Genomic DNA, 23,347 nt, shown 5'->3' with positions numbered 1-23,347 from the left:
ACTGAAGTTACTTCATCTCAACAGTCCTATGTGGAAACAGCAAACGATTTTAGTTACTGCTGCTAAAATCATCTTCCTCTCACAAACAGAACTCTTCATCTTTTTCTGTTTCAGAGTAAATAGTACATACCAGCACTATTTAAAATAACAAACTCTTGATAGTAGAATAAAAAACTACACCTAAACACCACATACTCTTAACCATCTCCGTGGAGATGTTGCCTGTGCAACGGCAAAGAGAATGACTGGGGTGGGCGGAGCCTAGGAGGGACTATATGGACAGCTTTTGCTGGGCTCTTTGCCATTTCCTGTTGGGGAAGAGATATTCCCACAAGTAAGGATGATGCCGTGGACCGGACACACCAATGTTGGAGAAAGGGGCAGTTTGCAGAGGCTTAGATATAAGATAATCACAGAGGTTAAAAGTATATTATTAGAACTGTGTTGGTTATGCAAAACTGGGGAATGGGTAATAAAGGGATTATCTATCTTTTAAAACAATAAAAATTCTGGTGTAGACTGTCCCTTTAAGAAACTAGGGAATGGACACCATATCATTAAAATATACAAGAAGAGGGGGGGTCTTAAGTGTATTTAGAAAAATAATGAGATTTTTTAGTGAGGAGAAAATGCAAAATCTCACATAGCTTATTCATAAATACATGAAAAGCTATTATATAGTATTTTAAAGATTACAAAATATTTGAGGCCATCTAGTGGTCAAATTAAGTTGCGCAATCTCATATATCAGGGATTTTAGTTGGCTGCTCCTTATGGTAGGGGTGTAGAAATAAAATAGTAATATTTAGGTAACTGTAGCAAATTAAGACATGATAACATTATAAAAGGGATACAGTTATAACTATCGAGACGTCTCTTATTTCATATACAATGGTGTTCTGCCGCTGACCATGGGCTTTCAGGCAAGCCACAAATATTACATATAGACCATTAGTAAAAAACATAATTTATGTAAGAACTTACCTGATAAATTAATTTCTTTCATATTAGCAAGAGTCCATGAGCTAGTGACATATGGGATATACATTCCTACCAGGAGGGGCAAAGTTTCCCAAACCTCAAAATGCCTATAAATACACTCCTCACCACACCCACAAATCAGTTTAACGAATAGCCAAGAAGTGGGGTGATAAGAAAAAAGTGCGAAGCATAAATATAAGGAATTGGAATAATTGTGCTTTATACAAAAAAATCATAACCACCACAAAAAAGGGTGGGCCTCATGGACTCTTGCTAATATGAAAGAAATTAATTTATCAGGTAAGTTCTTACATAAATTATGTTTTCTTTCATGTAATTAGCAAGAGTTCATGAGCTAGTGACGTATGGGATAATGACTACCCAAGATGTGGATCTTCCACGCAAGAGTCACTAGAGAGGGAGGGATAAAATAAAGACAGCCAATTCCGCTGAAAATAATCCACACCCAAACAAAGTTTAAAACTTATAATGAAAAAAACTGAAATTATAAGCAGAAGAATCAAACTGAAACAGCTGCCTGAAGTACTTTTCTATCAAAAACTGCTTCAGAAGAAGAAAACACATCAAAATGGTAGAATTTAGTAAAAGTATGCAAAGAAGACCAAGTTGCTGCTTTGCAAATCTGAACAACCGAAGCTTCATTCCTAAACGCCCAGGAAGTAGAAACTGACCTAGTAGAATGAGCTGTAATCCTTTGAGGCAGAGTTTTACCCGACTCGACATAAGCATGATGAATTAAAGATTTCAACCAAGATGCCAAAGAAATGGCAGAAGCCTTCTGACCTTTCCTAGAACCGGAAAAGATAACAAATAGACTAGAAGTCTTTCGGAAATTCTTAGTAGCTTCAACATAATATTTCAAAGCTCTAACTACATCCAAAGAAAGCAATGATTTCTCCTTAGAATTCTAGGATTAGGACATAATGAAGGAACCACAATTTCTCTACTAATGTTGTTAGAATGCACAACCTTAGGTAAAAATTTAAAAGAGGTTCGCAACACCGCCTTATCCTGATGAAAAATCAGAAAAGGAGACTCACAAGAAAGAGCAGATAATTCAGAAACTCTTCTGACAGAAGAGATGGCCAAAAGGAACAAAACTTTTCAAGAAAGTAATTTAATGTCCAAAGAATGCATAGGTTCAAACGGAGGAGCTTGAAGAGCCCCCAGAACCAAATTCAAACTCCAAGGAGGAGAAATTGACTTAATGACAGGTTTTATACGAACCAAAGCTTGTACAAAACAACGAATATCAGGAGGATTAACAATCTTTCTGTGAAAAAGAACAGAAAGAGCAGAGATTTGTCTTTTCAAGGAACTTACAGACAAACCTTTATCCAAACCATCCTGAAGAAACTGTAAAATTCTCGGAATTCTAAAAGAATGCCAGGAAAAATGATGAGAAAGACACCAAAAAATATAAGTCTTCCAGACTTTATAATATATCTCCCTAGATACGGATTTACGAGCCTGTAACATAGTATTAATCACAGAGTCAGAGAAACCTCTTTGACTAAGAATCAAGCGTTCAATCTCCATACCTTTAAAATTTAAGGATTTGAGATCCTGATGGAAAAAAAGGACCTTGTGACAGAAGGTCTGGTCTTAACGGAAGAGTCCACGGTTGGCAAGAGGCCATCCGGACAGGATCCGCATACCAAAAACCTGAGAGGCCATGCTGGAGCCACCAGCAGAACAAATGAGCATTCCTTTAGAATCTTGGAGATTACTCTTGGAAGAAGAACTAGAGGCAGAAAGATATAGGCAGGATGATACTTCCAAGGAAGTGACAACGCATCCACTGCTTCCGCTTGAGGATCCCTGGATCTGGACAGATACCTGGGAAGTTTCTTGTTTAGATTAGAAGCCATCAGATCTATTTCTGGAAGACCCCATATTTGAACAATCTGAAGAAATACCTCAGGGAGAAGAGACCATTCGCCCGGATGAAACGTGTGGCGACTGAGATAATCCGCTTCCCAATTGTCTATACCTGGGATATGAACCGCAGAAACTAGACAGGAGCTGGATTCCGCCCATACCGGAATTCGAGATACTTCTTTCATAGCCAGAGGACTGTGAGTCCCTCCTTGATGATTGATGTATGCCACAGTTGTGACATTGTCTGTCTGAAAACAAATGAACGATTCTCTCTTTAGAAGAGGCCAAGACTGAAGAGCTCTGAAAATTGCACAGAGTTCCAAAATATTGATCGGTAATCTCACCTCCTGAGATTCCCAAACCCCTTGTGCTGTCAGAGACCCCCACACAGCTCCCCAACCTGTAGGACTTGCATCTGTTGAAATTACAGTCCAGGTCGGAAGAACAAAAGAAGCCCCCTGAACTAAACGATGGTGATCTGTCCACCACGTCAGAGAGTGTCGTACAATCGGTTTTAAAGATATTAATTGAGATATCTTTGTGTAATCCCTGCACCACTGGTTCAGCATACAGAGCTGAAGAGGCCGCATGAAAAACGAGCAAAGGGGATCGCGTCCGATGCCGCAGTCATAAGACCTAGAATTTCCATGCATAAGGCTACCGAAGGGAAAGATTGTGACTGAAAGGTTTCGACAAGCTGATATCAACTTCAGACGTCTCATGTCTATCAAAGATAGAGTCATGGATACTGAATCTATCTGAAAACCTAAAAAGGTTACCTAAGTCTGAGGAATCAATGAACTTTTTGGTAAATTGATCCTCCAACCATGATGTTGAAGAAACAACACAAGTCGATTCGAATGAGATTCTGCTAAATGTGAAGACTGAGCAAGTACCAAGATATCGTCCAAATAAGGAATACCACAATACCCTGTTCTCTGATTACAGACAGAAGGGCACCGAGAACCTTCGTAAAAATTCTTGGAGCTGTAGCTAAGCCAAACGGCAGAGCCACAAACTGGTAATGCTTGTCTAGGAAAGAGAATCTCAGAAACTGATAGTGATCTGGATGAATCGGAATATGCAGATATGCATCCTGTAAATCTATAGTAGACATATAATGCCCTTGTTGAACAAAAGGCAGGATAGTCCTTACAGTTACCATTTTGAATGTTGGTATCCTTACATAACGAATTCAATATTTTTAGATCCAGAACTGGTCTGAAGGAATTTTCCTTCTTTGGTACAATGAAGAGATTTGAATAAAACCCCAGTCCCTGTTCCAGAACTGGAACTGGCAAAATTACTCCAGTCAACTCTAGATCTGAAACACATTTCAGAAATGCTTGAGCCTTCGCTGGGTTTACTGGGACACGGGAAAGAAAAAATCTCTATGCAGGAGGCCTTATCTTGAAGCCAATTCTGTACCCTTCTGAAACAATGTTCTGAATCCAAAGATTGTGAACGGAATTGATCCAAATTTCTTAGAAAAAACGTAATCTTTTCCCTACCAGCTGAGCTGGAATGAGGGCCGCACCTTCATGTGGACTTAGGAGCTGGCTTTGATTTTCTAAAAGGCTTGGATTTATTCCAGACTGGAGATGGTTCCCAAACTGATACCGCTCCTGAGGATGAAGGATCAGGTTTTTGTTCCTTGTGGTGACAAAAGGAACGAAAACGATTATTACCCTGGAAAGAAAGGGAAAGCAGAGTAGACTTAGAAGACATAACAGCATTCCAAGTCTTAAGCCATAAAGCTCTTCTAGCTAAAATAGCTAGAGACATATACCTGACATCAACTCTAATGATATCAAAGATGGCATTACAAATAAAATTATTAGCATGTTGAAGAATAAAAATGCTATGAGAATTATGATCTGTTACTTGTTGCGCTAAAGCTTCTAACCAAAAGATGAAGCTGCAGCAACATCAGCTAAAGAAATAGCAGGTCTAAGAAGATTACCTGAACACAAGTAAGCTTTTCTTAGAAAGGATTCAATTTTCCTATCTAAAGGATCCTTAAGTAAGTACCATCTGCCGTAGGAATAGTAGTACGCTTAACAAGAGTAGAGACAGCCCCATCAACTTTAGGGATTTTGTCCCAAAACTCTAATCTGTCAGATGGCACAGGATATAATTGCTTAAAACGTTTAGAAGGAGTAAATGAATTACCCAAATTATTCCATTCCCTGGAAATTACTTCAGAAATAGCACTAGGGACAGGAAAAACTTCTGGAATAACTACAGGAGATTTAAAAACCTTATCTAAACGTTTAGATTTAGTATCAAGAGGACCAGAATCCTCAATTTCTAATGCAATTAGGACTTCTTTAAGTAAAGAACGAATAAATTTCATTTTAAATAAATATGAAGATTTATCAGCATCAACCTCTGAGACAGAATCCTCTGAACCAGAAGAACCATTATCAGAATCAGAATGATGATGTTCATTTAAAAATTCATCTGAAAAATGAGAAGTTTTAAAAAGACTTTTTACGTTTACTAGAAGGAGGAATAACAGACATAGCCTTCTTAATGGATTTAGAAACAAAATCTCTTATGTTATCAGGAACACTCTGAGTATTAGATGTTGACGGAACAGCAACAGGTAATGTAACAGTACTAAAGGAAATATTATCTGCATTAACAGTTTGTCATGACAAAACAGTACAAACAACAGCTGGAGGAACAGATACCATAAGTTTACAGTAGATACACTTAGCTTTGGTAGCTCCAGCCCCAGGCAGCGATTTTCCAGAAGTATCTTCTGACTCAGTTTCAACGTGGGACATCTTGCAATATGTAATAGAAAAAACCGCATATAAAGCAAAATTGATCAAATTCCTTAAATGACAGTTTCAGGAATGGGAAAAAAATGCCAGTGAACAAGCTTCTAGCAACCAGAAGCAATAAAAAATGAGACTTAAATAATGTGGAGACAATAGTGACGCCCATATTTTTTTTTAGCTCCAAAAATGACGCCCACATTATTTGGCGCCAAAAATGACGCCACATCCGGAACGCCGACACTTTTGGCGCAAAAGAACGTCAAAAATGACGCAACTTCCGGCGACACGTATGACGCCGGAAACAGAAAAAAAATTTTGCGCCAAAAAAGTCCGCGCCAAGAATGACGCAATAAAATGAAGCATTTTCAGCCCCCGCGAGCCTAACAGCCCACAGGGAAAAAGTCAAATTTTTAAGGTAAGAAAAAAATTATTTATTCATATGCATTATACCAAATATGAAACTGACTGTCTGAAATAAGGAATGTTGAACATACTGAGTCAAGGCAAATAAATGTTTGAATACATATATTTAGAACTTTATAAAAAAGTGCCCAACCATAGCTTAGAGTGTCATAGAAAATAAGATTTACTTACCCCAGGACACTCATCTACATGTTGTAGAAAGCCAAACCAGTACTGAAACGAAAATCAGCAGAGGTAATGGTATATAAATAAGAGTATATCGTCGATCTGAAAAGGGAGGTAAGAGATGAATCTCTACGACCGATAACAGAGAACCTATGAAATAGACCCCGTAGAAGGAGATCATTGAATTCAAATAGGCAATACTCTCCTCACATCCCTCTGACATTCACTGCACGCTGAGAGGAAAACCGGGCTCCAACCTGCTGCGGAGCGCATATCAACGTAGAATCTAGCACAAACTTACTTCACCACCTCCATAGGAGGCAAAGTTTGTAAAACTGATTTGTGGGTGTGGTGAGGGGTGTATTTATAGGCATTTTGAGGTTTGGGCAACTTTGCCCCTCCTGGTAGGAATGTATATCCCATACGTCACTAGCTCATGGACTCTTGCTAATTACATGAAAGAAATTGCTTAAAGGGATACTGAACCCAATTTTTTTTTTATTTCGTGATTCAGATAGAACTTGCAATTTTAAGAAATTTTCTAATTACTCCTATTATCACATACATCTCTTAGTATCTTTATTTGAAAAGCAGGAATGTAATCTTAAGAGCCGGGCCATCTTTGGTTCAGCACCTGGGTAGCGTGCTTGCTGATTGGTGGCTACATTTACCCACCAATCAGCAAGCGCTACCCAGGTGCTGAACCAAAGAAGGGCTGGCTCGTAAGCTTACATTCCTGCTTTTCAAATAAAGTTGCCAAGAGAACGAAGAAAAATTGATAATAAGAGTAAATTAGAGAGTTGCTTAAAATTGCAAGTTCTATCTGAATCATGAAAGAAAAAAATTAGGTTCAATATCCCTTTAAAGGAGAAAGTCTAGATAACAAAGTAGCTAACAGGGGAGGAGCCCTCAGGGTTGGAATTTACTATAAGTGGAGAAGACAGCATTTTGAGTTTCTGGGTTTCCTGTCCTGATCCCTCTTAAAGGGACATTAAATGCTAAATATATTTCATGCACCTTCCTCGAATCATGGCTGCTGCCATTTTGAAACCTAGGTTACACTGCAGGTATCTGAAGGAGAGTTGGTGCACATGTGCAAACAAGTCAGCACTGGAATGTAGTGATAGATTTCAGTATGGTGGCACCCATGACTAGAGGGGGGCGGGGAATAACCTCAATACTATGCCTATAAAATGTATTTAGTGTTTAATGTCCCTTTAACTTGTGAGGGCTACTTGAAGAAGCCAATATGATCAGAGTATTCACCACAAACACATTATGAAAATATCCCCTTTAGAATGAAAAAAGAAAAGATAAGCAGGGTGTGCCTTTAGGATAAAATGGAACCCTATCCAAATGCAACCATGTTAAAGATGCACCATAACAAATAGTGCCTGAAAGATTTCTTGTAGGCACAAAGCATCTCTACATAGGGAAGGAATACATCTCGAATATAATGACTGCAGTAATGGAAAGAGGATATGGCTGTAAGAAAAAGAGATGTACGGTACTTCTTCAATACAAGTCGCTAAGGATTATTTGTTGGCTCTAAAATTCCATGGTATAAAAAAGTGACAGCACCATTTAATAAAAAAAAGGTGAACAATCTTTATCAGGGAATTAAAAAAAGAATTCTAAAAAGAAAAAGAGCGCAACCAGATTCAAGTGTAGTATTTAAAAACCAATAAAGACCACGCTACACAATTCACCACTTGCAATGTATAAAGTCTTTAATTCATCCAAAAGAAATGGTACATACAACCACGAAATACCTTGCTTGTCTTTTCTTTGTCAATGCAAATACGATAATCAGCATGTCCTTTGGTAGTTCATATTAAAATATCCTGTATGAAGATTATGCCAGGTTCCGTCCACCGCTGTTCGTGACAATTCCTGTGACGTAGACCAGCTACGGGTACCCACAGAGTCCAGAAAACCTCAAACCGTTGATGTAAGCGACAGAGGTTATATTGTCTGATTAGAATCCGATATACCGGATCAAATCTAGTTGGAGCCATGCTCTCAGCGCATGGTGAATCGCCCGTAGTTCCAGAGTATTGATCGTAAGAGAAGATTCCTCACGAAACCACAACCTCTGAGCCTTACTGGGACCCCAGAAAGCTCCCCAGCCTAAGAGGCTGGCGTCCGCAGTCACAATCTCTCAGGATGGTCTCAAGAAGCACGTGCCTATGGATAGGTGATCTTGACAGAGCCACCAAGAGAGAGTCTCTCGTTAATAGGATTATGCATCAGCTGTGTTGATGACAGAATGTAGGAGTCAATGAATACGTGCACACAGATGGGATTGGGTCTGGTGAAGGGGGTGGGTAGGCCCAATTAACCAATGAAAAGGTTCTTGATGTGTATATAGAAAGTGTATCTACTTTTATATTTTTATTGTATAGCCTGAGGAAACAGCCCTAGAGGGGTTGAGAAACACGTTGTTTTGTTTTTAATAAATACTTGTTTGTGATACACTTGCTGTCATTTTTGGGACTTTATTTTGTTTGGATATACGCTGTGTGGCTGGCGATTGGATTCTACCTTTGCCTGAGCACAGTCTACTGGGCAACTGATAGGTTCCAGCTTGCCTTTATTGCACCTGGAGGTGCGCTCCTAACTGTAAGTTTGACCAGTAATTACGAATTTACCTATACTCAAACTGTACTGGGCTATGGGTGTTGTTTTGTATCACCCACAGGATTAGAATTTTGGGTTGCTGTCCTGTTGTTATCTACCCGAGTGTCTCCATTGTGAATATACAGTGAGCTGGACCACTGCTAATTGATCCAGCCTGCGCCACTTGCCACTGCGCCTTTGGGTGCTCCACTTTTGTGAGTACCACTCCACTTCACATTGTTCTACCCATGTGCAAACGTTATTAGGCCATATTGGCACCTCTGTGTCTCCATTTTTCCAGAGTCTCTTGTTAGGTTGTCCAGCACAATCACTTGAGACAGGTCTGAATGATCGCCGCTCCATTGTCTCAGCATACATAGTTGAAGAGGTCAGAGATGGAATCTGCAAAAGCAATGTCCAATCACCTCCATGCACTGGGCCACCGAAGGTCCTAAAGTGGCTGGAGGGAGCAACAACTTGCAATTAGTTTGGAACGTCTCTGATCCGTCAGAAAAAAATTAATTTGGACTGAATCTATGACAGTACCCAGAAAAACCACCCTGGTACTGGACTCCAGATAACTCTTTTCCAGATTTATCTTCCATCAATGTGACCGAAGAAGACTCAAAAGAAATTCTGAGTGTTCTCCTCCCAAGCGAAAAGATGGAGCCTGTACCAATATATAGTCCAGGTAAGGAGCCGCCGCGATACCCTGAGATCTGGCCACAGCTAGAAGAGCACCCAGAACCTTTGTTAATATCATGGGAGCAGTAGCTAAGCCAAACGGCAGAGCTACAAACTAGAAGTGCTGATCCAGAAAGGCAAACCTCAGGAACTGAAAGTGATCGCTGTGGATTGGGACATGAAGGTATGAGTCCTTCAGATCTATAGTAGTCATGACTTGTCCTTCCTGTATTAGAGGCAGGATCGATCTGACAGTCTCCATTTTGAAGAAAAAAAACACCTCTGAGAAATTTGTTGAGACATTTTAAGTCCAGAATTGCTTCTTGGGAACCACAAGGAGGTTTGAATAGAACCCTAGTCCTCTTTCTGAGACAGGCACCGGGATAACTACTCCCAAGGAAGATAGATCCTGGACACAATCTAAAAAAGCTGTCCTCTTCTCTGGCTTTGAAGATAGTCTGGAGAGGAGGAATCTGCCCCCGGGAGGATTAGATTTTAATCCTATCTTGTATCCTTGGGATACTACTTCTAATACCCAAGGATCCTGAACATCTTGAACCCAGGCGTCTGAGAAAAGAGACAAACTGCCCCTATTTGATCCGAACCCTGATCAGGGCCGACCCTTCATGCAGAATTGTTATCTGCGGGCTTCTTGGTCTGCTTGGACTCTTTCCAAGACTGTGAAGGCTTCCAAGTACCCTTGGACTTCTCAGGCTTGGAGGAAGATTGAGATCTTTTGGTCTTTTCTGAATGAAAGGAACGAAAATTAGAAGACTGACGTCCCTTAGGTCTGGTCTTCTTATCATGGGGAAGGAAAGTAACCGTGGAGATGATGGAGTCCAGACCTGGACCAAATAAAATCTTCCCCTTAAATGGTAATGAAAGGAGTATAGATTTTGAGACCATATCTGCTGGCCAAGACTTTAACCAATTAAATAATTTGTTCCAGCCGCCAGTAGTTAAAAGACCTTTATTCTTTCATCAGCTAGGGTCTTAGACAAACATACAACGTTTCAGGCCTGCTACAGGCCCTTAGTCATGTATGACTTTAACCAAAGGGCTCTGCGTTCTAGAACCGCAAAACCTGAAGCCTTGGCTTTCAAACAAACAATTTGTATATTCGCATCACAGATGAAGGAGTTGGCTTTCCTTAAAGTCTTAATCCTATCCTTGATATCTTCGATAGGAGTTTCAACTTCAATGAGCTCTGCTAGGGAATCACACCAATAGGTGGCAGCCCCTGCAACAGCGGCTACCACTGCTGCCGGCTGAAAAAGATATCCCATATGTTGGAACATTCTTCTTAAATAGCTCTCGAATTTCTTTTCCATAGGTTCCCTAAAGGAAGAACTATCCTCTAGAGGTATAGTAGTACGCTTAGCGAGCGTTGAAATGGCTCCGTCCATTTTAGGAATGGAGCTTCACAACTTCAGATGGGACTCAAGAACCGGAAATAGTTTCTTAAAGGTAGAAGGGGAGAATGGCGTTTTAATCCTTTCTCATTCACTAGTAATAATGTTTGCCATGCGAAATGGAACCGGGAAGGTCTGTGGAGCCTTCTTGTCCTCATAGACTCTATCTAGTTTAGGAATCCTAGGTTACTCAGGAAGCTTAAAGGGACACTGAACCCAAATTTTTCCTTTTGTGATTCAGATAGAGCATGCAAATTTAAGCAACTTTCTAATTTACTCCTATTATCAATTTGTCTTCGTTCTCTTGCTATCTTTATTTGAAAAAGAAGGAATCTAAGCTTTTTTTTTTTGTTCAGCCCGCTGGACAGCACTTTTTTATTAGTGGATGAATTTATCCACCAATCAGCAAGAACAACCCAGGTTGTTCACCAAAAAAGGGCCGGCATCTAAACTTACATTCTTGCATTTCAAATAAAGATACCAAGAGAATTAAGAAAATTTGATAATAGGCGTAAATTAGAAAGTTGTTTAAAATTTCATGCTCTATCTGAATCACGAAAGAAACAATTTGGGTTCAGTGTCTCTTTAACTTCAGGAACCTCTAAGGTAGATAAAGATATTTAATTTTAAACCTTAAAGAGGGTTCCTCAGTAGGAGTTGGCTTAACTTCTTAAATCTCTAACTCCAATAGTTCGCCTTCTGACGCTATCAAAGTTAATTCATCCTCAGAGAGCTGAGACATACTAGCCAAGTCAGATTGAAAGTTTGATATATCTAGATCTGTAGAGCTGTGTTTAACCTTTCTCTTACGCTTCCCAGAGATAGGTATGGCACTCAAAGCCGCAGACACAGCGGATTGTAACTGCGTAGTAAAGTCCGCTGGGGAAAAAAAAACCTCCTGTAGGAGGAATAGGCGTGCCGTGGGGAGCTGCATGTGAAACAGGTTTAAAACCAGGTTGTGAAGGAGTGAGGGTAGGCATCTCCTGGACAATAGAGTCCTGAGAGGTAGACGGCTCAGGACTAAACTTATTAATAGGGTTTTAGCTTCCTTTTTAGACCTTAGAACATTACCTAGGCAATTGAAACAGAGTTGTGCAGGGGGGCATACTAAGTTCTCCTCACAATACAAGCAGTTATTGGTAATAGTCACTAACGTTATAGAACCCTCTAGAGGGTTAACTTCAGAGTCCTCCATAGTTGGAGATTAATCCCACACAAGGATAAAAAATATCTAGGTATAAGAAGCACCTCCATCCCACACCAACGGCAGGGGCACTCCCCACCTCCTAGAGACACAGAACAAACCAGATGGACTCCCCGTCGTGACAAAAATAAACCCTGCTGCAGACCGGATCGGATCGCTATTAAGTAAGTAAAGTGCACCCGATCACGTGGTACACAAATAGGAGCCACCCCTGCTAAGAGAGAAAAGCGTGAGGAAAACAATAGGAGCTGCGCAACGATCAAAGTGAAAGTAAAGAGGCTTTGATAAAATAAACACACACAGGCCCTTCATGAGTTCTCCTGTTAGGAGTTTAAGCAGCACTAAGTCCCCAAACTGATCTCTCCTCTTATGAGGAGAAATAAAAAAACATAATTTATGTAAGAACTTACCTGATAAATTAATTTCTTTCATATTGGCAAGAGTCCATGAGCTAGTGACGTATGGGATATACAATCCTACCAGGAGGGGCAAAGTTTCCCAAACCTCAAAATACCTATAAATATACCCCTCACCACACCCACAATTCAGTTTAACGAATAGCCAAGTAGTGGGGTGATAGAAAAAGGAGTAAAAAAGCATACAAAAAAGAGGAACTGGAAATATAATTGTGCTTTTATACAAAAAATCATAACCACCAGAAAAAGGGTGGGCCTCATGGACTCTTGCCAATATGAAAGAAATGAATTTATCAGGTAAGTTCTTACATAAATTATGTTTTCTTTCATGTAATTGGCAAGAGTCCATGAGCTAGTGACGTATGGGATAGAAATACCCAAGATGTGGAAGTCCACAGAAGAGTCACTAGAAAGGGAGGGATAAAATAAAAACAGCCATTTTCTGCTGAAATATTTAAATCCAAAACAAATAAGTTTTTCTCATAAATTGAAAGAAAAAAACTTAAAACATTAGCAGAAGAATCAAACTGGAACAGCTATCTGAAGAACTTTTCTACCAAAGACTGCTTCAGAAGAAGCAAATACATCAAAATGGTAAAATTTAGTAAATGTATGCAAAGGAGACCAAGTTGCTGCTTTGCAAATCTGATCAACTGAAGCTTCATTCTTAAAAGCCTAAGAAGTGGAGTGGAGACTGATCTAGTAGAATAAGCTGTGATCCTCTGTGGGGACTGTCCCGCCTCCAAATAAGCTTTATGAATCAAAAGCTTTAACCAAGATGCCAAAGAAATGGCAGAAGCTTTCTGACCTTTCCTAGAACCAGAGAAGACAACAAATAGACTAGAAGTCTTCCTGAAATCTTTAGTAGCTTTAACATAATATGTCAAAGCTCTTACAACATCCAAAGAATGCAATCTTTCAAGAGCATTCTTGGGATTAGGACACAAGGAAGGAACAACAATTTCCCTACTAATGTTGTTAGAATTCACAACCTTAGGAAGAAATTTAAACGAAGTCTGCAAAACACCATTATCCTGATGGAAAATCAGAAAAGCAGATTCACAAGAGAGAGCAGACAATTCAGAAACTCTTCTAGCTGAAGAGATAGCCAAAAGAAACAACACTTTCCAAGAAAGTAGTTTAATATCCAAAGAATTCATAGGCGCAAAAGGAGGAGCCGGCAAAGTCTTCAAAACCAAATTAAGACTCCAAGGAGGAGAGATTGATTTAATAACAGGCTTGATACGAAACAAAGCCTGAACAAAACAGTGAATATCAGGAAGCTTAGCAATCTTTCTATGAAATAAAACAGAAAGAGCAGAGATTCTAAGGAATTCTAAAAGAATGCCAGGAGAATTTATGAGAACACCACCATAGGTCTTCCAAACTCAATAATAAATGTTCCTTGAAACAGACTTACGAGCCTGTAGCATAGTATTAATCACTGAGTCAGAGAAACCTCTATGACTAAGCACTAAGCGTTCAATTCCCATACCTTCAAATTTAACGATTTGAGATCCTGAGGGGAAAACGGCCCTTGAGACAGAAGGTCTGGTCTTAGAGGAAGTGGCCAAGGCTAGCAACTGGACATTCGAACAAGATCCGCATACCAAAACCTGTGAGGTCACGCTGGTGCTATCAGAAACACATACGATTGTTCCATAATCATCTTGGAGATCACTCTTAGAAGAAGAACTAGAGGCGGAAAGATATAAGCAGGCTGGTAAAACCAAGGAACTGCTAAAGCATCCACCATCTCTGCCTGAGGATCCCTTGACCTGGACAGGTACCTGGGAAGTTTCTTGTTTAGATGAGAAGCCATCAGATCTATTTCTTGAAGATCCCACATCTGTACAATCTGACAAAATACATCTGGATGGAGAGGCCACTCCCCCGGATGTAAGGTCCGATGGCTGAGATAATCTGCTTCCCAATTGTCTACACCTGGGATATGCACCGCAGAAATTAGACAAGAGCTGGATTCTGCCCAAGAAAGTATCCAAGATACTTCTTTCATAGCTAGGGGACTGTTAGTCCCACCCTGATGATTGACATATGCCACAGTTGTGATATTGTCCGTCTGAAAACAAATGAATAGTTCTCCCTTTAACAGAGGCCAAACCTGAAGAGCCCTGACAATAGCATGGAGTTCTAAAATATTGATTGGTAACCTCGCCTCTTGAGGATTCCAAACCCCTTGTGCTGTCAGAGATCCCCAGACAGCTCCCCAAACTGAAAGACTTGCATCTGTTGTAATCACAGTCCAGGAAGGACGAACAAAAGAGGCCCCCTGAATTTAACGATGATGGTCTAACCACCAGATCAGAGAGAGTTGAATGTTCGGATTTAAGTAAATCAATTGTGATACCTGAGTATAATCCCTGCACCATTGATTCAGCATACAAAGCTGTAGAGGTCTCATGTAAAAACGAGCAAAGGGGATCACGTCCGATGCTGCAGTCATGAGATCTAAAACTTCCATGCACATAGCCACTGAAGGGAATGATTGAGACTGAAGGTTTCGACAAGCTGAAACCAATTTCATTCGTCTCTTGTCTATTAAGGACAGAGTCATGGACACTGAATCTATCTGGAAACCTAAAAAGGTGACCCTTGTCTGAGGAATCAAGGAACTTTTTGGAAAATGTATCCTCCAACCATGTCTTTGAAGAAACAACACTAGTTGATTTGTGTGAGATTCGGCTAAATGTAAAGACTGAGCTAGTACCAAGATATTGTTTAAATAAGGAAAAACCGCAATACCCTGTTCTCTGATTACAGATAGAAGGGCACGAGAATCTTCGAAAAGATCCTTGGAGCTGTTGCTAGTCCAAATGAAAGAGTGACAAATTAGTAATGCTGGTCTAGAAAAGAGAATGTCAGAAACCGATAGTGGTCTGGATGAATCAGAATGTGAAGATATGCATCCTGTAAGTCTATTGTGGACATATAATGACCTTGCTGAACAAAAGGCAAAATAGTCCTCATAGTTACCGTCTTGAAAGTTGGGACTCTTACAAAACGATTCAAAAACTTCAGATCCAGAACTGGCCTGAATGAATTTTCTTTCTTTTGGAAAATGAATAGATTTGAATAAAACCACAGACCCTGTTGCTGAAACGGAACTGCTATTACCCCTGAAAGCTCTAGATCTGAAACACACTTTAGAAAACCCTGAGCCTTCACCGGATTTGCTGGAACGTGAGAAAAGTAGGATTCAATCTGCCCCCCACCAGGGGAACTGGATCGAGGGCCACACCTTCATGCAGCCTTGTGGGCTGGCTTTGGTTTCTTAAAAGGCTTGGACTTATTCCAACTTGGAAAAAGGTTTCCAATTGGAACCAGAGTCTTTAGGGAAGGATTGGTTTTCTGTTCCTTGTTCTGTCAGAAAGAACGATATTAGAAGCTTTAGATTTACCCCTAGATCTTTTATCCTGAGGCAAAAAAACTCCCTTCCCCCCAGTGATAGTTGAAATAATTGAATACAACTGAGAACCAAATAAATTGTTACCTTGGAAAGAAATAGATAGTAAGCTAGACTTAGATACCATGTCAGCATTCCAAAATTTGAGCCATAAAGCTCTTCTAGCTAAAATAACTAAAGACATTGATTTAACATCAATTTTGATGATATCAAAAATAGCATCACAGATAAAATGATTAGCATGTTGAAGCAAACGAATAATGCTAGACAAATCAGGATTTGTTTCCTGTTGCGCTAAGCTATCCAACCAAAAGGTTGATGCAGCCGCAACATCAGCCATAGCAATGGCAGGCCTGAGAAGATAGCCAGAATATAAATAAGCTTTCCTTAGATAATATTCAAGTACTGTCTTCCATAGGAATAGTAGTATGTTTGGCAAGAGTAGAAATAGCCCCATCAACTTTGGGGACTTTTCCCCAAAACTCTAATCTAGCCGCTGGCAAAGGGTACAACCTTTTAAACCTAGAAGAAGGAATGAAATAAGTACCAGGCGTAATCCATTCCTTAGCAATCACATCTGAAATAGCATCAGGAACTGGAAAAACCTCAGCAGTAACCACAGGAGGTTTATAAACAGAATTTAAACGTTTACTAGTTTTGATATCAAGAGGACTAGACTCCTCAATATCCAAAGTAACCAACACTTCTTTTAACAAGGAACGAATATACTCAATCTTGAAAAGATAAGATTTGTCAGCGTCAATGTCTGAGGTAGGATCTTCTGAATCAGAGAGATCCTCATCAGAGGAGGATATTTCAGTATGTTGTCGGTTATTAGAAATGTCATCAATTTTATGAGAAGTTTTAAAAGACCTTTTACGTTTATTAGAAGGCGGAATAGCAGACAAATCCTTCTGTATTGCATCAGCAATATAATTTTTCATATCAACAGGGATATCATGTACATTAGATGTTGAAGGAACAACAGAAACTGTACTAGTACTGATGGAAACGTTTTCTGTGTGCAAAAGCTTATCATGACAACTGTTACATACTACAGCTGGAGATATAAACTCAGCTAACTTACAACAGATACACTTAGCTTTGGTAGAAATGTGATCAGACAGCAGGGTTTCAACAGTTGCTTCTGAGACAGGATCAGATTGAGACATCTTGCAAAATGTAAAAGAAAAAACAACATTAAAGCAAAATTGACAATTTCCTTATATGGCAGTTTCAGGAATGGAAAAAATGCAAACAACATAGCCCTCTGAGCATATAGAAGGCAAGAGGCATATAGTGGGGTGAAAAATAAACAAAAATTTTTGGCGCCAAGTATGACGCACGACGCAAAAGGAAGTTGAAATTTATTTATTTATTTTTTTAACGCCAACAATATCCGGAAATGACGCAACTCAGTTCATAACAGACGCAACCTCGTGCAAGGAAACCTGGCGTCAACTAAGATGCCGGAAATGACGAACTTGCGTCATCAAAGACGTACCTTTGCGCCCAAAAAATTATCGCGCCAAGAATGATGCAATAATTAACAGCATTTTGCGCCCTTGCGAGCCTAATTTTGCCCGCGAAAATTAAAAAAAAACAAAAAACAGTCAATTTCAAAAAAGGACTATACCCCAGGTAAGACAAATAACTTCCAAACATGCTTCCCAAACTGAAACTGACAGTCTGCAAAAGGAAATATACATAGACCTGACTCATGGCAAATATAAGTAAAATACATATATTTAAAACTTTATATTAATACATAAAGCGCCAAACCATAACAGAGTGTCTTAAATAAGAAAAACATACTTACCGAAAGACACCCATCCACATATAGCAGATAGGCAAACCAGTACTGAAAAAGTATCAGCAGAGGTAATGGTATATAAGAGTATATCGTCAATCTGAAAAGGGAGGTAGGAGATGAATCCTGACGACCGATAACAGAGAACCTTTGAAAAGATTTCCCGCGAGGAAAACCATAAAATCAATAGCTGATACTCCCTTCACATCCCTCTGACAAACACTGTACTCTGAGAGGAATTGGGCTTCAAAATGCTTAAAAATTATTTTCATAGAAGAAATCATAGAAATCAAGCACAAACTTACTTCACCACCTCCATAGGAGGCAAAGTTTGTAAAAACTGAATTGTGGGTGTGGTGAGGGGTGTATTTATAGGCATTTCGAGGTTTGGGAAACTTTGCCCCTCCTGGTAGGATTGTATAGCCCATACGTCACTAGCTCATGGACTGCCAATTACATGAAAGAAACCCCGATCCTATAGAGGTATTGCGTGTCACACTGTGACCAAAAGAAGTCCTGTAGATCTTAGGGGGAAAAAAGCCCTAATAGGTACTGTCTCTTAATATATAAAAACAGACTTACCCTCCAGGATCGATGCTGTGGAACAGACCCAGCCTTTCATGGAGTGAGTCTTATTGCGATGTTCTGACAGGGAACTGAGTGAAAAAAGGGAAAACAGTGTAACTCATCAACAGTGGTTCCCCAGGAGCTGTTAGCTAAATCGTCTAGATGCAATCACAGAAAAACTTTCCCTGTATCTCCAGACTCTAACTCTCATCAACACTCTCAATGAGAGATTTACATGACTACTTCAAACTCCAGTCCTCTCTTGAAGAGAAAATACCCATTAAAGGACTATCTTCTTTCTTCAAACACTTTCTCTGCCATCCTTCTCTAGTGACGAAAGGCAAAGAATGATTGGGGGGATAGGGGAAGTGGGAGGGATATTTATATAGCCTTTGGCTGGGGTGTCTTTGCCTCCTTCTGGTGGCCAGGTCTTGATATTCCCAACAGTAAGGAATGTAGTGTGGGTGGACTCGCCCTGCCTTTGGAAAGAAATCCCCAAACATTAGCGACGTTGTGGACCCCCTTAATCAAGAGAATGATGCTGTTATGGTAGCACTAGTAGGGATGTCACCGTTTTCCCTGTAGAGCAGTGTAACACTGAATTAGCAGAAGTGTACCAGAAGGGGCTATAAAAGATAGATCTGGCTTGCTAGAAAACATAAAATACAGTATTCCTGTATCTTTATAGTATATTTGGGTTGCAAATTAGTAAACACTAAATCATTAATTCACATATAAACTTACCTGCAACAATGGCTGGAGTTGCTTTGTCATTACTTGGTCCTAATAATTTCACATGGGTTGCTGGGAACCATCCTTTCTGCCTCTTCTTCCCCCTTGCCTAAGAATAAAGGAGTTATAATGTTACTAATGAGAATGCAAACCTGACAATCCTAAAAAGAGAGAGACCATTGCAATATTGAATTGTCTTATTCAGAGCATCTCATAAGGCAAACGGTAAAAAACATAAATTATGACATACCAGATAATTTCCTTTCCTTCGATACAGGGAGAGTCCACAACTGCATTAATTACTTTTGGGAAATACAGAACCTGGCCACCAGGAGGAGGCAAAGACACCCCAGCCAAAGACTTAAATACCTCCCCCACTTCCCTCATCCCCTAGTCATTCTGCCGAGGGAACAAGGAACAGTAGGAGAAATATCAGGGTGAAAAAGGTGCCAGAAGAAAACAACTTAAACTTGGGCTGCCCACTAGAGAGCACGGGCGGGAGCTGTGGATTATCTGGTAAATCATAATTTATGTTTTCCTTCTAAATATAGGGAGAGTCCGCAGATGCATTCATTACTTTTGGGAAAAGAATACCCAAGCTATAAAGGACACTGAATGCCAACGGCGGGGTAACAAGAGAGGCAGACCCAATCTGAGGGCACCACAGCCTGAGAAAAACCCAATCTCCCGCAAACTGCTTCAACAGAAGCAAAACAATAAAACAAATGTTAGGAGGACCAAGTAACCATCTAACAATCATGACTAAAAGAGCCCACGCCATAAACCAGAGAAATCACTGGTCCCAAAATGAGCCCAAAGAACCTCTGGAGAGACTAGAGTCCCGCTGTCTACGAGACCAAACGAAGAACACTCCTCCCCGAACACGACAAGGAGGACAACCAAGACCCCCAATACCTACACTTCCGAATAGAAAGATAAATAGAAGTAAGCTGAGTACGCTAAAAAAGACTGAAAGGACCTCAAGGCACGATCCCAGAAAAAAGGCAACAACAGAGGGAGAGGCTCATTGGAGAACCCAAAGAAAAGATTCCATAGAGCGAAAACCCCAAGGAGAGCCAAGTACCAGACTGCAAGAGAGTCTAGGACATGTATAAAATACTCCCTAACAGAACAGATCAAAGAATAGAAAATTCAGAACCATCGCCTGCATTGATACCGATGCAAAAACCTTAACAGGAAAGACTAAGTTTCCGAAGAGGCAAACAGAGCTGTCTGACCAAAATCCGTGCCCTAGCGAAAGGAAATGAACAGCAAGAGTTCATTAACTACGGGAAACAGACCAGACACTGACATCTAGAATCTGTTTAGGAGCCCATATACCAGGGCAGAAGGCGACGGATGATACAACCCGTAACCCCCCGACTGATAGGTAGCGAGGATAACCCTCAGGCTAGAGGAACTAGCCGTCCCATCCAGAACTGGCTAACAAACCCTTCTTCCGGTACACCCTGAAAAGGGACAAAGGAGAACCTCAAGAAAGGATATAAAAACAGGGGGAATCAACACCACCCCACCAGAAACAGGGGGGAGGGAGGTCGCCATCCCCATGAAAACAAGGAAACAGCTACAAGCTGAGGAAAGGACTGACACTCTTCAGAAATAACCCTCTCATGGATCCAAAGGGTGAAGATCCAGTGCTTTGGAAGGGTAGATGACACCAGAAGCCCACAGCAGATCAGAAAGCAGGAGCTTTGCCTGGGTTCAAACCCACTGACCGAAGATTCCCAATAATAGAAGGAATCCCGAAATACTCTCTCCCACACTATGGTAGAGATAAATAAAAAAACGCCCCAGAAGATCAAAGTAAGTATCCCAGGACACCGCTTCTCCAGAAGACAGATCGGATACCATCGTCCTCTAACATGCCGGACCTTGTGTAGGTTCACACGGATTGAGTCTTCTCTTGCACGTGGAAGGAAGATGTAAATGCGCTAAAGCCAGAGATATGGCCATGCGAAACCGCGCAGTAACCTCTGGTGGAAAGAGACCTCCTTCAGGAGAAGGGGTAACGGTATTCGGGACAACTGCCGGTTTAGGAACAGAAGATTCTAGGGAAAAAACCTCACGGGATGCTCAGGCAGATGGCTCAGTGTTCTCTAACCTCTCAACAGTGAAAGAGGAGAACACCCTATGGAGGCATACAGAACATAATTGAGAGGGCTGGGATACCCGGGCCTCCTCACAATATACACACGTATCAAAATCTAACTCAGAGGAACCCCCCCTCTAACATATCAGAATCCTCTATAACTCGACTAGGTAGCTTATGGACAAAAATAACTGGCACCATACACCGCCAATGGCTGGGGCACTCACCACCTCCTATGACCCAGACAGGTAGAAAAACAGATCCTCTCTCCGCATATGCTCAGTCAGGAATACGGAAATGGAAAAACAAAAAAACGCAACTGCACCCGCTCACATGGTGCAACGTGCAAGATCACTCCCATTAAGGAAAAGCGCGCCAGTGTAATAAAACTAAGCAGCAAGAAAATTAACCTGTACGTTCCGTAATGGCCTATGAGCCCTAAACATCTCCTACACCAAAGCAGTCAGAATCACATAACAAACATGAATAAAGACAGCACTGTTCAGTAATCCCCCTCAGGAGATATTAACCCTTGATTCCATAAAGATAAAGGAGTCCCACTGAGACCCCGTCTTCTTATACGTTAACATTCAAGTAAAAATTGAAATGATCTTATTAGAATCTATGCCGTGGAACAGAAAAACGTCAACGCTGATTGCTTATGGAGCTGTTAATATGAGTCGGGATGGTTTCGCAGAAAGACTCTCCCTGCATCTCCGGACTCTAACTTTCATCAATGCTCTCACTGAGAGGCTGACAAGACTACTTAAAACTCCAGTCCCATCTCGAAGAGTACTACTCCGTAATTCTTCCGACACTTCTCTGACGAAAGGCAAATAATGACTGGGGGGAAGTGGGGGAGGTATTTAAGCCTTTGGCTGGGGTGTCCTTGCCTCCTCCTGGTGGCCAGGTTCTGTATTTCCCAAAAGTAATGAATGCAGCTGTGGACTCTCCCTGTATTTAGAAGGAAACATAAATAATGCTTACCTGATAATTTAATTTCCTTCTGTATGAGGAGAGTCCACGGCACCATTTCTTACTGTTGGGAAATACTGAACCTGGCCACCAGGAGGAGGCAAGGACACTCCAGCCAAAGGCTTAAACACTCCCCCTACTTCCCTCATATCCCAGTCATTCTGCCAAGGGAACAAGGAACAGTAGGAGAAATATCAGGGTATCAATGGTGCTGAAATAGAAAAACTAATTTTGGTCCGCCCATCGGAGCATACGGACGGGGGTCGTGGACTCTCCTCATACCGAAGGAAATTAAATTATCAGGTAAGCATAATTTATTTTTTCCTTCTTAATATGAGGAGAGTTCACAACATCATTCCTTACTGTTGGGAAAGCTATACCCAAGCTCTAGAGGACACTGAATGATAACAGGAGGGGTAAAAGAGAGGCAAGACCCTAATCTGAGGGCACCACAGCCTGTAAAACCTTTCCCCAAAAGCTACTTCGGCCAAAGCAAAAACGTCAAACTTGTAAAATTTTGAAAAAGTATGTAAGGAGGACCAGGTAGCAGTTTTACTAATCTGATCCATAGAGGCCTCGTTCTTAAAGGCCCAAGAGGAAGCCACCACTATAGTGGAATGAGCTGTAATCGTCTGAGGAGGTTCAAGTCCCGCTGACTCGTAAACTAAGCGTATAACACTCCTCAACCAAAAAGATAAGGAAGTCGAAGAAGCCTTAAGACTCTTACGCTTTCCAGAGTAGATAGCAAACAAGGAAGAAGTTTGCCTAAAATCCATAGTAGCCTGAAGATAAAACTTCAAAGCTTGAATCACATCCAGATTATGAAGTAAACGTTCCTTTGAAGGAGGAGGATTAGGACATAAGGAAGGAACCACAATCTCCTGATTGATGTTACAATCAGACACCACCTTAGGTAGAAAACCCAAGCGGGTACTAGGACAGCCTTATCAGCGTGGAACACTAGATAAGGAGGCTCACATTGCAAGGTAGATATTTCAGAAACTCTGTGTGCCGACACAATAGCCAATAGAAAAAGAACCTTCCAGGACAACAATTTAATGTCAACCGAATGCATAGGCTCACACGGAGCCCGTTGCAGAAACTTAATAACAAGATTCAAACTCCAAGGTGGAG

The 23,347-nt window shown here is 40.7% G+C and overlaps 1 protein-coding gene across 1 annotated transcript in view; it reads right to left on the bottom strand.

Moving 5' to 3' along the window:
• Window positions 1-23,347, bottom strand: part of ITSN2 (intersectin 2) — a 337,021-nt gene that overhangs the window by 140,965 nt on the left and 172,709 nt on the right. Inside the window, exon 18 of the mRNA XM_053709622.1 lies at window positions 19,141-19,237. Coding sequence (XP_053565597.1) covers window positions 19,141-19,237 — 97 coding nt within the window. The remainder of the gene's footprint in view (window positions 1-19,140; window positions 19,238-23,347) is intronic.

This window comes from Bombina bombina, chromosome 4 (assembly GCF_027579735.1).
Source record: "Bombina bombina isolate aBomBom1 chromosome 4, aBomBom1.pri, whole genome shotgun sequence".
NCBI classification, from domain to species: domain Eukaryota; kingdom Metazoa; phylum Chordata; class Amphibia; order Anura; family Bombinatoridae; genus Bombina; species Bombina bombina.
Note: the sequence above shows the minus strand (reverse complement) of the source record. Positions and strands in the feature narration are given on the sequence as shown.